The sequence below is a fragment of the Sciurus carolinensis genome, chromosome 2, assembly GCF_902686445.1.
Source record: "Sciurus carolinensis chromosome 2, mSciCar1.2, whole genome shotgun sequence".
NCBI lineage: Eukaryota > Metazoa > Chordata > Mammalia > Rodentia > Sciuridae > Sciurus > Sciurus carolinensis.
In genome coordinates, this window is record NC_062214.1 from 104,326,000 (window position 1) to 104,344,296 (window position 18,297).

The following is an 18,297-nucleotide window of genomic DNA, read 5'->3' on the forward strand; positions in this document are numbered from 1 at the left end:
CTCAAGAACAATAGAGAATAGCATTCTTGGTCTCCTAGGATTAGGCTTCCACAGTGATAAAAATCTCTTAAAAGTTTGTTTAGGAGGCTTGGACATAGAGCTGACATTTGCTTCTCTCTCAAAGACTTGAGTTAAAGCTATTAGTTGCAACTTTTGAATCTCAATAGCAACATTAAAACTAAATATAAGATACCAGGCCCCAGGGAGTTTCTGCAAAGAGCCACACTGAGTATATTTTAGTCAGGGAGAATTCACCTTTGTACCCTGCAGTTCCTGCTTCCCTAGAACACAAAGGGTGACTGATGTAATGTGGAACTGAAGACAGTATTTACTGTTTTATGTGGTTGCCCTAGTCCATTTTCTGTTACTATAACAGAATACCTGAGACTGGGTAATTTATAAAGAATAGAATTTTATTTGGCTTACAGTTCAGGACTCTGGGAGGTCCAAAAGCATGGCACTAGTATCTCTGGCATCTGGGTAAGAGCTTACTTGCCGCATCATAACATGACGCAAGGTATCATGTGGTGAGACAGAGCAAGTGTGCAAGTGTGCTAACTTGTGCCTCTGTTCCTCTTCTCATAAAGCCCACCAATGCTATCATGGGGTACCCTCCTTCATGACCTCATCTAATCCTAATTACTTCCTAAAGGCCCTACTTTCCAATATATTAACATATGAATTTGGATGTTAAGTTTCCAATACATGAACTTTTGGGGAACACACTCAAACTTGGCAATCATGGATATTGCACTCTTTCTTTCAGTCACACCATAAGTTATTATATATGTGAAAACATATATATATATATATATGTATATATATATATACATATATATATATATATATATCAAAACATTTGCTACCATCAGTGATGCCTGGCTTTATCACTCTTCTTTCTCTTTATAACTATCTATCATCTATCTATCATGAAGATTTTGATTGTTAAAGGAGAGACACAATGTAATAGCTTTAAAAAATTTTTTTTAGTTATAGATGAACTCAATATCTTAATTTTTTTATGTGGTGCTGAGTATCAAACCCAGTGCCTCATGTGTTCTAGGAAAGTGCTGTACCACTGAGCCACAACCCCAGCCCACAATGTACTATCCTTAATCAAGAAGTTTTGGGGTTCTTGAATTTATTTTCATTTTGAGTATCTCCGCAGATTAAATCCACTGTGGTACATGGGGCATTTCAGGAGGGTATGCACAAAACTTCTGTCTGACCCAGGTGCCCTAGGAGAATACTGTCAGCAAATGCCTCGTAGATCGGATGAAACACTTGAGTGAGTCAGTACCCCAAATCATTGTGTACTGTACTGTATTTTTTCACAGATGCAAGGATTAGCGTCTCCCCCAGGTGATAAACTTCATCAGGGGAAGAAGGTGACATGGAATAGAGTGGATTTAAACACTGAAGGATCTGAGTTCTTCTCCATTTACGTCTATGATTCTTTCACCCCTTTTTAAAATTTTTACCCATGCTTTTTCTGGCCATGCTCAGCAGCAGAAAGAGCCACTTGTGGCTTCAAATACACGGATGCAAAGTTATTCCTTAGGTGAAGTCATAGCTCTCCAAATGCTCTTTGTGTAATTTTTGCCACAGGGATAACCTCAAGATGAGTGACTTTGTCCATGCTCAGGTCTGTAGGCAGAGATTAAAAAAGAAAAAAAAAAAAAAAGAATCCTATGTGTAAGTGGTTTTCAATGGGAGTAGGACGTTGGAATGACACTGCATAACAGCCTTGTGGGGCACAGATGGTTGTCATACTTTCCTTGCCCACAGACAACCAATTTTTTTTTTTTTTCAGATGAGTTAGAAGATTTCTTTGGATAATTGAAGTCAGGCCATTTCCCAGCATAATACAGTGTCATGAAAGCACTAAACAGACCATGATCTTGATTGTGTATCTGGTTTGTGGCACAGAAGACATTTAATTTCAGGTTCCTGGGTTGCCCACTGTCAAAGAGAAACTTTTTTTCTGAATCAGCTTAAAACTTCCCTCATTTAATTCTAAAACTCCCCAGGAAATTATACTTAAGGTATTAGCTCTGCTTACATTAGGAAGACTTGCAATGGAATATCAGTGAACAGAGACAATCCGGGCTTCTTCCGTCATTGTGTGTGAAGAAGTGTACTTAGTCGGGGAAGGGTGTGATGGAGAGGGCTTGGACTAGGACCTTTCCCACTTCACAGCCCTGACTTTTGGCATGGGCAGGAACCCTGGAGAGGGAAATTCCCTCTTGGAGAAATAAGCGGAACACACAACTTAATTTTAGAAGGTTTCATCTTTGTAAGCACTAAGGATTTAGAAGGTTGAAATTCCCTGGTTGCCAAGTCCCCAGTTGTGAATGTATGAACAAACTGAGATTTTTAGACTTTTGAACCAGGACATAAGGAAGAGCTTTTGACTGATGTTTGGATTTTTAAGAAATGTGTTCCGTGCAATCAACTAAACAGTATTTTGAGGGACTATTGTGTGCTAGGCAGTATTCTAGGTGATCAGGACAGAGCAGACATGCCCTCTGATACTAACCTTCTTGTGGGAGACACAGACAGCACAACAACAACAACAACAACAAACAATATTTTTAGCAGTAAAAATCTGCAGAAAAACAAATGTAAAAGGTCTGGGAATAGTGGAGAAAGGAAAAGTGTTGGCATCTCTGTGCTCTTGGATGGGAGTTTTGAGGGTGTTTGCTCTAAGTTCACTCCTAAGAGGAATCAATGTTGCCAAGACCTCTTGTGCATTTTCCTCTGGGGGAGTCTTTTCCTCTAAATCGCTCCCCATTCCAGAGAAGGGATCCCCGTCTCATTGCCCATCTGCCTGGGTTTTCACTTGATTGTTACACTAATAGGGAAGGGATTTATTCATTCCCTTCTCACAGACCCTCATTCCAACTCAAACCTGGCATGAGGAAGGCTTTGACCAGCTTGGCTTCAGGATTATTTTAACTGGAAATATATTCCTTTAAGAAGGAACACATTACAGATGATCCAGTTAGGATGCAGGTTATTTTAGGACTTCCTGAACATCATTTCTTGGCAATTCATTCAGATAAATCATTTATTGCACTGTAAGAGGTGCTGGGGATAATGATGAGTAAGATTCACTCTCTGCCCTTGAGAAGCCCATAGTCCAGTTGGGGGCATAGACATCAATACAGATAAATTGCACTAAATGAGAGCAACGTGGGGGTGTGACTAAGATGCTCTGGAACCCCAAAGAAGGAGCAGTGAATTCTGCCTACAGGGTACTGGAGAAGATTTCTAACAACTGTAATAATTTCTAATTCTCATTGATTTATTCATTCACACTCATTCATACATATTTCTTGAACATGTTATATCAAGGGTTGCATATTGCCTGCAGATATTGCTTGTTTGACCTTATGTTGTTTCTTTGATAATTGCTTTATTGAGATAATTCATATACCATACAATTCACCCATTTAAAATGTACAGATCACCTTTTTAAAAGTATATTTCCAGAGTTGTGCAGTCATCACCAATTTTAGAATATCTTCATCAACTTCAAAGGAGGCTCCTCACTCTTTAGCAGTCACACCCCATTCCCCCCCAAACTCCCAGTCCTATTTGCTAGTGTTATAGATTTGTCTATTCTGGATATTTCATACTAATTAAATCAGGCAATATGTGATCTTTTTCACTCAGGTTAATATTTTCTAAGTTTATTTATGTTGTAGTATGCATCAGAACTTCATTCCTTTTTATTGTCAAATACTGTTCCATTGCATGATTATACCACTTTATTTATCCTTTCATCAATTGTGGACATTTGGGTTGTTTCTACTTTTGACTAGTATGAATAATGCTGCTATGAATATTTAAGTGCAAATTTTTATGTGGACATATGTTTTCAGTTTTCTTGGGTCTATATCTAGGAGTGGAGTTTCAGGCCATATGGTATTTCTGTTTAACTTTTTGAAGTACTGACAAGCTGTTTTCCCTAGTAGTTACACCATTTTACATTCTCACAGCAATGAATGAGGGTTCCAATTTCTCTAGATCTTTATTAGTATTTGTTATTTTCTGTTTGTTTGCTTTCTTATTTTTAAAATTATGGATATCCAGAGATTGTGAAGTGATATTTCATGGTGGCTTTGATTTGCATTTCCCTAATGATGAGTGATTATTGAACACTGGTCATTCGTATATCTTATCTGGAGAAATGTCTTTTTTAGATCTTTTGTGCATTATGAAATTGGGTTATTTGTCTTTCTATTATTGAGTTGTAAGGATTCTTTATATATTCTAGATGCAAGCCCCTTATTATCATTTATAAATATTTTCTACATTCTGTGAGTGGACTTTTCACTTTCTTTTGTGAAAGTGTTTTTTATGAAGTCAAATTTATGTATTATTTCTTTGGTTGCCTGTGTTTTTGGTATCATATCCAAAAAAACAATTACCTAATTCAAGATCCAAGGTTCTGATGAGTTTTGCCACTTATAGTTTTAGCTCCTATGTTTAGGTCTTAAACCATCTTGATTTATTTTTTCATAGATTATGAGGTAGATATTCAACATCATTCTTCTGAATATAGACATTCAGTTGCTCCAGCATCATTTATTGAAGACTATCCTTTTACCCACTGAATTGTTTTGGTATCAAATTAGTTGATAGTAAATGTGAACTCTCAATTCTATTCTGGACTCTCAATTCTATTCTGTTGATCTGAAAATCTATCGTTATGTCCAATACTACACTGTCCTGACTGTGCAGTAAGATTTGAAATTGGGACATGTGAGTCATCCAACTTTTTTCCTTTTCAAGGTTGTATCATTTATTCTAAGTCCTTTGAATTTCCACTTGAGTTTAGGATCTGTCTATCAATTTCTGTATAGAAGTCATCTGGGATTTTGATAATAGTGTGTTGACTCTTCAGATCAGTTTTGAGAGCATTGCTATCCTAACAATATTGAGTCTTCTGATCTATGAACATGGTTTACCTTTCCATTTATTTAGTTCTTGAATTTTTTCAATAATATATTGTAGCTTTCCAAAAATGTTTTGCATTTATTTTGTTAAATTTATTCATAAGTATTTTATACTTTTTTCTATTGTAAGTGATATTGCTCTCTTAATTTTATTTTGGATTGTTAATTGTGGCTTTGCAAATAAAGTCTGATAAAGTGAGTAGTTTGGATCTCATTCTTTTGTAGGTCAGGTAGTTCCAACTTAGCTCTAACCTGCCTACTTTCTTATCTCTGACTTCATTCACTAATCATTTTATTAGTAAGCACTAAATTTTTGTTCTTTGGGGGACATCTAAATTAGATGAGGTTTAATTTGGAAAGGGGATTAATATTATCAAAATCTTTAATATGACTGTTTTTATATACACATCCTATTCTTTTTCAAAAGTTACTTCAAGTCACATTGAATTTGCTCATCTCAAGAATATTGTTGAGCCAGGCTTTACAGAGAGTATACAATGAAAAAATAACCATCCCTGTTTTAAAAATGATACAAACACATTGACAAATAGATGCCATATGGGCAACTGACGTTTTATAAAAGATCTAGGAATTCAGGCAGTATATAGAGATGGGCTCAGAGAAGTGAGTGGTCAAGCCTGTGGGTAAAGAGGAGAGGAAGAGGGAAGGTTTCATAGAAGTGACTTTTGTATTCCCTTCTGAATGATGTGTAGGAGTTGCCAGATGGATGTGGTTAAGAAGGATATTTCAAGATGAATGGGCAGAGGAAAGGTTCTGGATCGAAATGAGGTGGCGAGTTCAGCAAAATGACTGGGGCTAGTAAGATGGGAGGGCAAGAAAGGGAAGAAAAGACTGACGATTTCAGCTGCGGTTAGACAATCAGAGGCCCTGACTAGCATGTTAGGGAAGCTGGATCTTTTTCTGAAGATTGGCGTTTTCTCCAAAGTGTGTGTCTTGGACCACCTGTAGCAGAATGACCTACGTGCTTATTAGAATGGGGTTTCCCATGCTTACTGAAGAATCTGAGAGCTCAGAAATCTGCTTTTAAATTTCCCAGGTGATTCTGAAGTTCTAACATTTGAGAAGCTCTGCTTTAAGGATGGGGTGATTATAAGGTTTTAAGTGGCACAGGAATGGGATAGTTTGGAGTGATAACATGCTAGATATGTGTTTCAGTAACATGCTGGTTGCACTGGGAAACACAGATTGAGAGACACATGGGCCCCATTTTAGGAAGGACTGTTTTAAAGGCAGCACTGGAATTGAATTCAGGTACAATAAAGAACAGACTGGGCCATTCTTGAAATATCTAAGACCTGTGCATGTGAACTGTCAAGGGTCAGAATCAATGTTTTGTATTTCTGTTTTTATTTACACAGAGATTCCTTTCCCAGGAGGGCAGTTAAAGTCAAAATCCAGTTTGGGGAGTAGGGGGCTAACTGGGCTGATCTCTGCTCTGCCTACCAAATGCATATAATTGAATTCATGAACATTGAATATGCATACAATGTGAGTTCCTTGTGTTGGAATTGAGAGAAAGAGGGTGCCTGCCCTAGGATTGTAAAAATTGAGACAAGGAGTGGAGTTGAGGATGGAAACAGGGCAGATATGAGTAACGATATGGAGATTGCAAGGATGGGGCTTAGCTCCACATTGGATGAGAGATTTGAAGGAAAGGGAGTTGAGTTTTCTGTTTATGTAACTAGAGAGATAGTGACACTATTGGCTAAGATCAGAAATGTAAATTCAGGAATAATTCAATGTATTGAATTTGAGATGCAAGTAGAACATTCATTTTTTTAATGCTGACCTAGAGGTGAGAGAGAGCTTGGGCTGAAAATATGCGTGTCATTAGCACCATGTAGCTATGATAGGCATGATTCTACATGCTAGGAATTCATTTTCTTGGACTGGAGTTGAACCTGGGAATTAGTTTTTAATGCTTCCCTAGTGATTCTAATGTGCATTCAGGGTTAAGAACTACTGGTATAGACTGAGAAGAGAAGGAACATTGTTTAAAGAAAAGATGAGATGAGGGGGAAGTAGCAAAGGAGACTGAGAAGGCGTAGGCAGAGAAGAAAGATAATAAACCAGAGAAAATATTCTCATAAAAAACAAAGAAGGGGAGCAGTTCTGAGGAAAAATAAGAGTGGGTGGAGAGTCACACTTTACTAGAGTGAACCAGGAGGAAGTAGTTGGTTTGTTCAGAAGGTTTCAGGGATGTTGAGGCCAAAAACTTAACTATGGTGAGTTGAGGCATGAATGGAAAGTAAAGAAGTAGAGATAATGTATCAAGGTTGTACAGGAATGTCCTTCCTTGACCTTTTTTTTTTTTTTCTTTAAATGGGAAAGACTAGAAGTTATTTAAGGAAGCAGGAAAATCCCACAGTGTCTTCCTGCCAACTCAGTGGCCTCTACCATTGTTGAACATTTATTGCATGAAGGTCAGACCTTCATACTTGGTTATATACTATTCTTCACTATTTAATTGTTTCATAACTGTTCTTCTTCCTTATCTTGCTACCTTTATTTTAAAAGTGCAGGGGCTAGGCCTTAAACTTCATAATATTCTCTCATACTTTGAGCATGGGGAAGGTATATTCTAAAGAAAACATGCCATTGATAAAAAAGAATTCAACAGACAATATTTTTATTGTGTATTGTGTGCATGTACAAATATGTAACAACAACTATAATGTACCCATAAAAATTGTGGAAGAAAAAGGAATTTAACCCTATTTAAGAAACTGTGGTTCCTAGAGTTGAGGTGGTAAGCTTGTTTATTTCATTTTAACTCTAAAATAATACTACATGCTTATTTTTAAAAGCATGTCTGTTATGGTTTGGATGTGAGGTGTCCCCCAAAAGCTCACATGTGAGACAATGCAGGAAGGTTCAGAGGAGAAATGATTGGGTTGTAAGAGTCTTAAGTGAATTAATCCCACATGGGATTAATTGAAGCGGTAGGGTGTGGCTAGAGGAGGTGAGAATTGGGGTGTGGCTTTGGGGTATGTATTTTGTATCTGGAGAGTGGAGTCTCTCTCTGCTTCCTGATGATTTGAGCTGCTCTCCTCTGCCATGTTTTTCCTCCATGATGCTCTGTCTCACCTGGAGCTCCAAGGAATGGAGCCGACCTTCTATGGGCTAAGACCTCTGAAACCGTGAGCTCTCAGATAAAACCCTTCCTCCTCTACAGTTGTGCTGGTTGAGTCATTTAGTCACAGCAGAGAAAAGTTGACTGAAACAAAATCAGTGCAAAAGTATGAAGTAAAAATGAAAAGCTGCCTCTTCCCAGCACAGAGGCAGTCACTCTTAATCTAGACACTGTGGACATTCTTTCTGAGGATATGGAGGTGTATCTTTTTTCCATAGGTAATATCCTCGAAGTCACCCCTCTCTAGAGTCAGGTGAGATGTTTTCTCAAGGTTATACAGGAATAACTAGTTGTCACTCCTTTTCTCTGAAAACCCCAGTAATTTCACCACTGGAATGGATTGCCCTAGATATACACGACCATAAATTGGCTGGTCACTTTTCACTGGGAGCAAATGATTGAAGCTCAGACAGTACGAAAATATTATTATTGGGGTGTGCAGAGAGCGAGTGAGCTGGGAGTTAGGTAAGCCACCTGCCAGGTGCTGGATGGAAAGGTTGCCTGGGCACTACCTAAGCTCTGCCTCACTTTCACCAACCCTGCAGCCTCTGTATAAAGACTTTCAGTATCATATCTTTGCCACAAGGTCAGGAATTAGGGAAAGTTTTCTGTCTCATGTGCCACTCTTGCAGTCCTAGGGGAGCCTGCATTCACAACCAATATCACATTGGGCCCCCAGTCTCGTCACTGTGTTACCGAGGTCAACTAAAGGAGGGGACTGGGAGACTCTGGACAAACTCTTTCCTTTTTACTCCTGTTATGCAAGGTCCCAGCAATGGGCAGTGGACCCCAGAATAAACCCTAATTCAGTTTCAGTAAATAAACGAAACTGAACCAGGCTCTTCTCTTGAATAGGCTTTAATTTCTTCTTCTATTAAGTGAAGTTAATAGCAGTGACTCACCTCATAAAAACAGAAGTCATCTCTTTCCATGGTTATCCTGTCTTTATGAGGCCAGGTTTCTTAAGAACAGAGACCATGTTTCATGCAGATCTGCATTTAATAAATGAATGAAAGTTATTGTCATCTCTAGTTATTCCCACCATACTTCTCCTCCCTCAGGCTTTGATATTCTGCCGCTCTGTTTATGCATTTATCAGGTACCTAAACAAAGAAGTGGCAGGTTATTTTCATGGACCCCACCTCCCTGCTTCCTCATAGCAATGGTTTCTAAGTGCAATGGACTGTGATCGGAAGATCGATTCCATTCAAGGCTTTGGGGTAATTGTGACACCAAGCAGTTGTGGCTTCCTCAACAGGTGCCTGCAGAAGGGCGGGGAATCGCACTCATTGTCAGTTATCTCAGACCAGGACTCACAGTTCTTCAGATCCTTGTGTTGTGTCACAGTGAGGCTGACCAGAGGTGTCACCGGAACCATTGCTGACAGTCAAGTATGTGAATCAAAGTGTGTTACCATGAAGGGATGGAATCCCACAGCAAGGCCTGGGCCTGCCTTAGAAAGAAGCAAATAAGGCAGTTATTGCTAAAAAGTGTGATTAAAAAAGAACCTTGGAGAATACCTCCCATCTCTCGGCTCCAAAATACTACCCCTCCTTTCACTGACAAATCCCATCACTGGTAATTCATTTCATTGGGTTGAGAGTTGCCCCACTCCATCACTCTCCTGTACATGGGTCCTGGAGCTCACCAGCCTTGGGGTGTCTCTGTCACAGCTGGCTCTCTTTTCTCTTTGCCCCCCTCCTGTTCACACACGCAGCCTACTCTCCTTTCCTTTTAAAGTCTCTGCCATCCACTCTCACTTGAGATTGGCCCCAGCCCTAGCCCACAGGCAGTCTGAAACATAGGGCACATTGTCCCCTGCTTGCCACCCCACTTTAAACCCCCCGTGTAGGTTGTTGCCAGTATTTGGAGAACGGTAAGCACATGGAGCAAATCACCGGGCAATCTAGAACCTTCCAAAGGCAGCACCCCCACCTCTAGTGCCTGCATCTTTCTCCTGAGACCTTGCCATTCCTGTTCTCCTTGTTCATCTCCCCACTTGGAAAGAAATTCATCCCCCTCAGCCTCTTCTGCTCTGCTCGTTGTAAAGGTTCAGTAGAGTTGAACACTAGGTGCTTTCTGGGTTCTTTCAGCCAGCATTATGGATACCCACTGGGTTCTTGGCACTATCTGAGGTGCTTGGATTAGGGTGCTTGTAGCCAAAGAAATGGACAAGCAAATTACAAGTAAATTCAATTATCCTTCAGTGACATAAGGTGTCATATAGGACTCTGAGAAAGAGTGGCAGTAGGGAACCTCTAAGGAGGTGTCGTTTGAATTGAAACCTGAGGGCTGAAGAGGACTCAGACTTGCAGAGTGAAGAGGGACAATTTTGAGAGAACAGTAGAGGTCAAGGCCCTGCCTTTGGGAAGAGTAGGGTGTATCTGAGGAAAAAGAAGGAGCCAGTGTGGCAGCAAAGTGCATAGGGACAGAGTGACAATGATGGAGTTGGAAGGGTGAGCAGGGCCAGTAAACACAGGGTCTAGGGGTTATAGTCATAAGGGTTTTTTTGTTTGTTTTGTTTGTTGGTTTATACTGGGGATTGAACCCAGGGGCATTTTACCACTGAGCTAAGTCCCCAGGCCTTTTCATTGATTTTGAGACAAGGTCTTGCTAAGTTGCTTAGAGCCTCACTAAGTTACTAAGACTGGTCTTGAACTTTGGATCCTCCTGCCTCAGCCTCCTGAGTAGCTGGGATTACAGACATGTGTCATGATGCCTGACAGTGAGCTTGTTTCGATAGATGTTAGGGGTGTTAAGCAGTGAAGGCTCATGATCTGGCATGATTTTTGAAAAATCACTGTGGCAGAGGGTGAAAACTGTAGGTGCTTGGTCACCTTTTCAAAAAGTGTACACTGATAAGCCAATTAGTACCACCTTGCCTTACATTTGTGATTTACAGCTGCAGGAAAAGATTATACCAACAAGGTGTTCTGGGGGAACTGGAGGCGTAACCTAGAAGTACTCCCCAAATTGCATGGGGGATCTTTCTTTCCAGGGCCAGCACTGTAGGAGACAGGGCAGCAGGAGCTGAGTTGGGTTGTGAATCAGAAGAAGGTACTGAAAAGCAAAAGAAACCAAAGTAACCAGTGAGGACACGTAGATAATCTTTTTGATTTACCTTGAATGTGGAACTTGAATCCTTGTTCTGAAAAGGACATTTCTAAATCAAGTTTTCCTTTCCTAATAAGCCTTATGGTTTATTGAACAGAAATCTCTAGACATCACTTACTTCCATGTGGCAGGTACCCAAGCCTTGGGAAGGTAAGTGTGATTGGGACAGAACAAAATATCCAAGATGTTTCTTGTGTTGCTGTTGGAGACTCAAGAGGAGTGTGACTAACAGAGGTCTGGCTGAGAACATTCCAGCCAGTGTGTTCTCCCCAACACTAGGCTCAAGGCGACACTTGAGCACTGAGCTAGTCTAAGGATGCGAATCTAGAGAATCTGCTCAGAATACTACATGAACTCTTTGGAGAGCAACACCTCCCCCTCCCCCAGCTCCTGCCATCTTTCCACAGTGTTTTTGCCATATCCAAGCAGAGGGAACTGGAAGGCTTCCGAAGGAAAGCTAAACAGGAAACATGTCATTTCCAAGGAGCTGACAGATCACTTTCAATCAAACTGCTCGGTTCTTAAAACATTTCCAAAGCAGTACTCAGAGAAACACTCTCCCTAGTCAACTAAGGCTCTGCTAAGAGGATTTCCTCCCACGGCCTCACCTGGCAAAGTTACACAGAAGATGAAGTCTGCATCCCTACACTTCTTTTCTCTACAGGATCCAGGATTCAATTTTCAATTGCCAACTTGTTATTTCCTGGCTATCCCACCAGTGTCTTACAGTCAATGGGTCCCAAACGAATTCATCATCGTCCCCTTCCTGGCTTTCCTGTTTCTGTTGATGGCATTACCATTCCCTCTGCTACCCTGGCTGAAAAAGTCTGAGTCATTCTTGACTCATCCTCTTATTCTTCATGTCAAATCAATTACTGAATCTGGTAGCATCTATTTCCGTGATGTCACTTGAATTGGTCCCCTCCTCCCTATTGGGACCATCCTTCCTCCATGTGGGCTGTCAGTACCTCCGTCTCCACGGGAGCATCCTCCTAACTCACTCCCTCACTATTAACCCCCGCTTCACACTGCTGCAGACATAAGCCTCCTCAAACCCAGATTGCATCAGGCTGTTACCAGCAGCCCGCCATGGCTCCCCACTGCTTCCACATTAAATACACACTGTCTTTTAGCTTCGTATGTCACAGTTCCTTTTCCAACGTTCCATGTTCAAGTTAAACTCACTAATCACTGGTGTGGAACACAACTTTTGTTTCTTGAACTGCTTTAATATTTCAGCGATTTTGCAAAAGATGATAAGATCGTCTTATGTTACTAACTTCTGTGTTATATGTATGTCTCTGCTCGTTAGAGTTTCTCTGAAGATTGAACATTCCTATATTATTTGTCTCACTTTTTTTTTTTGCCTCCTGTAATATTCAAGCACTTATACATAGTAGGCATCTGAGAGCTTCACACGTGTGAAATAATTTAGCTTTTACAACAATTGTAGTTCCATTTTACCAATGACAAAACTGTGATGCAGAAAAGTTAAGTAATTGCCTGTGATTCCCTAATGAAGAAGTTGCAGAGACAGGATGAAAATTCACACCATCTGGCCCTAGAGCCCACACTCTTGACCACTAAACTCACATCCATCCCTATTCCCTGCATTCCTGGCAACAATAGTTTGCATTTTGCTAATGTTTTATAACTGAACTGAAGTGTAAGCCATGTGTCCATTAATGGTCAGATCAATGACAGTTGGAGTGTGCATATGTAACTTGACATCAGGAGCTGATTTAAGGTGCTTCCCAGGAAGTCAGTATTTAGCTAAGACCCAGCTTTGTGGTATTTTTGTCCTACTTGTTCTTATTTTTTTCTTATTCTAGTACATGGGCTGTATTGAAGTGCTGCAGTCAATGAGGTCACTGGATTTTGGAATGAGAACCCAAGTTACAAGGTAAGTGACCAAAAATTATGGGGAGGTTTAAGGTCTATAGTTTAAAGTCACAACAATTTCTCCTGTAGGAATTTCATGCAAGCCTTCAAAGTCATAATGGGTTTTTGTCCATATGGCTGGAAGGCAGAACATACCCCAGTGACCTTGCATCTCATGTGGCTTTATCTCATCATGGGAAAATTTCCCAACTGTGTGGCAGAGCATCTGTGTTCCATATGAAGACTAGTAAGATGATTCAGTCTACAGAAATAGCTGGTTTCCCAGGTACCAAAGTACTTAAAATTATGTCTGGAAATAGGACATTACAGAACCTCAGACCTGTCAAAGAGGCAGCTAAAAATAAGAGCAGGCAAGAACTTTTAATATAAAAAATCCCAAGCTGTCCTCATTTATACCATCCCTGACATGAGACTCTGTCTGAGTCTCCCTCCTTTTTGTACAGTGAGCTATGAACCGGGGGGCAGGAGCCTTTAAGCAGGTTTCCCCAGGTAGCTTATGGGAAGAAATCAATTTTTGTTATGTAGAGCTCAAGTAAAAGACAGAAATACAAGGCATGGTTCCTTATGGCCAAGTTCAAAGCAAGGGTGTAAAGGAGAACATGTGAGTGAGAAACTGGTAACTGAGAACCCTGTGAGGTGAGAGGAATGAGGTGAGGAGACTAGGATTGACAAGTGGTTTAGAATGGAGACTTGGGCATCTGTGGTAGATGGTGCTATGTCTCAGGGGTGTGCCCATCTGGATCTGTGGGTGCTTCCTGTTCTGAAGTTGAAGGTTCTTGCTATGAGGAGAGGAACTTGTTCTAATGCTCAGCCCATGGACTTCTAGGGCTAGGAAAGTATCCTGTGATCCAAAAATTTGAAAAAGAGCCTGTTATGGTTTGGATGTGAGGTATCCCTCATAAGCTCATGTATGAGACAATGCAAGAAGGTTCAGAGAAGAAATGATTGGGTTGTGAGAGTCTTAACCTAATCAGCTAATTAATCCCATTAGGGATTAACTGAGTGGTAACTGAAGTGGTAGGGTGTGACTGGAGGAGATTGGCACTGAGGTGTGGCTTTGGGGTATATATTTGGTATCTGGAGGGTGCAGTCTCTCTCTTTCTGCTTCCTGATGATGCAAGCTGCTTCCCTCCACCACCTTCTCCCCCATGATGTTCAGCCTCACCTTGAGCCCCAAGGAATGGAGCCTGCTGTCTTTGGATTGAGACCTCTAAAACTGTGAGCCCTCAAATAAACTTGTCCTCCTCTAAGATTGTTCTGTTCATATCTTTTAGTCACAGCAGCAAAAAAGCTGACTAAAACAGAGCCTTATTGCTCTTTAGGAGAATCACAGTGTGCAATGGTATATTAAGAACTCCGAGAAGTCCTGTGCTGTAGTTTAAAAAACTAACTTGACCTCAAATATTTCTAAACTTATTTGGACCAAGAATTTTTTTTTTTCATATAACAAACAATCCATGTATCCCTAGGGTTCCATGGGATACACTTTAGGAAATGCTGATTTGATTCTCTGCTTTATGCAGCATTGAAATATGTCGTTGCAAACTTCTTACAAATCTTTGGTATTCCATCTGGAGTCAAAGAAATGAGGTATAATTCTGGGTTTTTTGTTTGTATTCTTGACACCTACCTCATCCCTAGAACATGGAAAAGGTTCAATGGATATTTATTAAATCAGTGCATGGTTCCTCTTGACTCCACTTTCAGTATTTGGAGACAGCTACCACTTTCTTCTCTTCTTTATACCTTCCCTTTCACATTCTTAGCCCCTTCAATTATCCTTCAAGTGATGTGGGGTTTGGACTACTTTCTACCCTGTTAACCCTATTTTGGAAATGTTTTAAGCTTTATTTCATTTTGGTGATCCTTAGCCTGAGAAAACCTTTCCTCTGATTGATACTCCAGGTGTCTGGGATGGGGCACAGGATAAAGGAATGTCCACTCTCTGGATCTGAGGGCTATGGTCTGAATTGAATGTGCCTTTCTCCCAAAATTCTTTTTTTTTTTTTTTTTTTTTTTTGGCAGTGCTGGGGATTGAACCCAGGGCCTCGTGCTTGTAAGGCGAGCACTCTACCAGCTATATCCCCAGCCCCAAAATTCTTATATGAAATTTAATTTCCAGTGTGATAGTATTAAGAGAGGAGTCCTTTACTAAGTGATTACATCACAAAGGCAGAGTCCTGGTGAATGAGTGCTCTTATAAAACAGGTGAGAGGGAGCTGTTTGCCCTTTTTGCCATGTGAAGATGTACTAAGAGGCTCCCGTCTATGAAGCAGAAGCCAGACACTGACTCTGCTGGTGCTTTGATCTTAAACTTCCTAGCTCTCAGAACTGCAAGAAATAAATTTCTATTATTTATAAATTATTCACTCTAATGTAGTTTGTTATAGCAATAGGAATGAACTAAGACACTGATAGTGACCTTTTTCCTGTTCATTCATTCATTTATTCATTGACTCATTCTCATTTACTCAAGTATTTATAGTATATCCATTAAGTCCTGAAACTGTGCAAGAACTAAGGATCCAGCAGTGAATAAGACCAAAAGTCTCCCCTCATGAAATTTACATTCTGGCTGGGAAAATGGACTATGGCAAGGAAATAGATATGCAATATACTTTTAGGTAGTAATAAGTGCTATTACTAAAACAGTAATGCAGAAAAAGTGGAGAGATGTGTAGGAATTGGGTTTTTAAACTTTATTTTACTTCCTAGTTATAAAAACACTGCATATTTACTTAGAGTGTTGGGAAATGCAAAAATATGAAAGAGGAAATTACTCATAATCTCACCTAGAGATAATGTCTATTAACATTTTGTGTTTTGGAATAGCTTTCCAGTTTTTTCTTCAATACAATGTTTTTTGTAGAAAAATGAACAATACTATATATTTCCTCCATATTGATCATTTTCCCATTGCTCCAATTTTTTTTCCTTTTTTTTTTTTTGGTACCAGGGATTGAACCCAGAGGTGCTTGTTACTGAGCCACATCCCAAGCCCTTTTTATTTTTAGTGTGGAGACAGGGTCTCACTAAGTTGCTTAGGGCTTTGCTAAATTACAAAGGCTGGTCTCTAACTTGCAATCCTTCTGCCTCAGCCTCCCAAGTTGCTAGGATTATAGGTATGTGCTACCATGCCTGGTGCTATCATTTTTATTGTGTGTGTATATATATATATATATATATATATATATATATATATATATATAAATTTATTATTTTAACCAGTCTTAAGTATGCATTTCAGTGTCATGAAGTATGTCCGCACTGTTGTGCAACCAGTACCATCATCCATCTTCAGAATTTTTTCATTTTCTCAGAATTAAGTAACATACTCATTAAACACTAACTTTCTATTCTCTGGCTCCTCACCTTCCACAGTCCCTGAAAACCACCATTTCTACTTTCTGTCTCTATGATTTTGACTAATCTAAGTATTTATATAAATGGAACATACAGTATTTGTTCTTTTCTTTCTGGCTTATTTCTCTTAGCACAATGCCTTTGAGGTTGATTCCCGTTGTAGTATGTGTTAGAATATCTGAATACTATTCTGTTGCATGTATATTACATTTAGTTTATCCATCCATCTGTCAAAAGATACTTGGGCTGTTTCTTTAAAGAATTTTTAATGGCTGCATAACATTCTTATAATTATGATGAGACTGCTGTGAACATCTTATCAACATCTATTGATTATTTCTATAGGACAAAGTCTAGAATTAGAATCATTGGTCAAACAACTTAAATATTTTAAAGGCTTCTGTTGTGTATTGCTAGGTTGTTTTGCAGAATAACTCTACCAGTTGATATCTTTTCTCCTTAATCATGTATCTGTGTATCTTCTAGAGTCTGGGGATGTAACCTAGTGGTAGAGCACTTAGCTAGTATGCACAAATTCCTTGGCCCTTGGATTCAGTCACTAGCATTGCAAAATATAACATACAGACAACTTTATAAACTTATGTGTCTATACTTTCCTATTCTTTAGAAAATATTAAAAAGCCAACTTTTCCCCTCTGCTGTGAAGACTCAGCTTCAGACTAATGTACACAACAAAGGAGAAGGTCTGTCTTTGTCCTTGTATGTTATTCCTTATAGATGTGTGTATATGTGATATAGGCATAGGAGATTGTGTTCTGGGCAGATTTATAGAAGCTTGAGGATGGTGATCTTTTTAAGATTTGGTAGTGAGGCACCCTCTCTGAGGAAAAGAAAATTGAGCTAAGACCTGTATAAAGTGAGGGAACCAGCCACAGGAGTATCTGGGATAAGCAAGGTCAAGGCTGCTGTTCACAGCATCAACATTTTGGCAGGTAGTTTGGAAGAAGTATGAAGGAGTGTGCTCCTTCTTCCAAGAGTGGATTCAAAAAACATTCAATGAGTCCCAGCCCAGGAGAGAGCGAGATTGACTGGAGGGGAGGGAGCTCTGAGTTTTAAGATGCTCTTTGGTAGCCTGGGGATCTCATCTGCTATGGGCCTTGAAATCTTGTGGCTGACTTACATATGTAAGACCAATCATCATTCACCTTACTGCAGGATCATGTTCTAAGATTCCCCTTTCCAGCTTCTTGAACCCCTTTCCTGGGGTTCATCAAGTTCTTCTCACCTTGATGTTAGATGGGCACATCCAATAAAGTGTGTATCTCAAAGCCATGAAGTCTCTGCCCCTGAACAGATGGCTTCATTGTTCATACGTGACCAGGTTAAAAAATGGTTCACTTTCCTTACAGCCTCTATTTCCCACCTTACTTTCCAAATATTTAATCCTTTTCATTTTCTTTTAGCTTTTCCTTTTTTTTCCCTTGCACTTCTTTCTTCCTTAACCTGTATGTATTTTGACATTCAACAAATATTCAAGTTACTTTATTAACATTTTTCATGGATGTCATCTTTAAAACATCATTGTTAACTCAGGTTTCAAACTTTCTTTAATTTAAAATTTCACCTGTTCACAAAGTTTTCTCTTTAACACATAGTCCTGTTTAGTACAAGACAAAATTTTCAGTGGGCCAGTTACAATTTTGAAAGGAAGAATTTTATTTTGTGTGCTCACACACAGTGATCTCCAGACATTTTCTTTCAAGCATGATCCTTCAGATCAGTGTAGCTAAAAATCTCCATTATGGGTATAAACATTAGGGCCTGATGTCCCACCCATGG

General features: G+C 39.6%; 1 protein-coding gene across 1 annotated transcript in view; it reads left to right on the forward strand.

Moving 5' to 3' along the window:
• The window catches only part of Shc4 (SHC adaptor protein 4), a 121,449-nt gene that overhangs the window by 23,011 nt on the left and 80,141 nt on the right, over nucleotides 1–18,297 (forward strand). Inside the window, exon 2 of the mRNA XM_047542411.1 lies at nucleotides 13,065–13,135. Within this exon, the coding sequence (XP_047398367.1) occupies nucleotides 13,065–13,135 (71 nt within the window). The remainder of the gene's footprint in view (nucleotides 1–13,064; nucleotides 13,136–18,297) is intronic.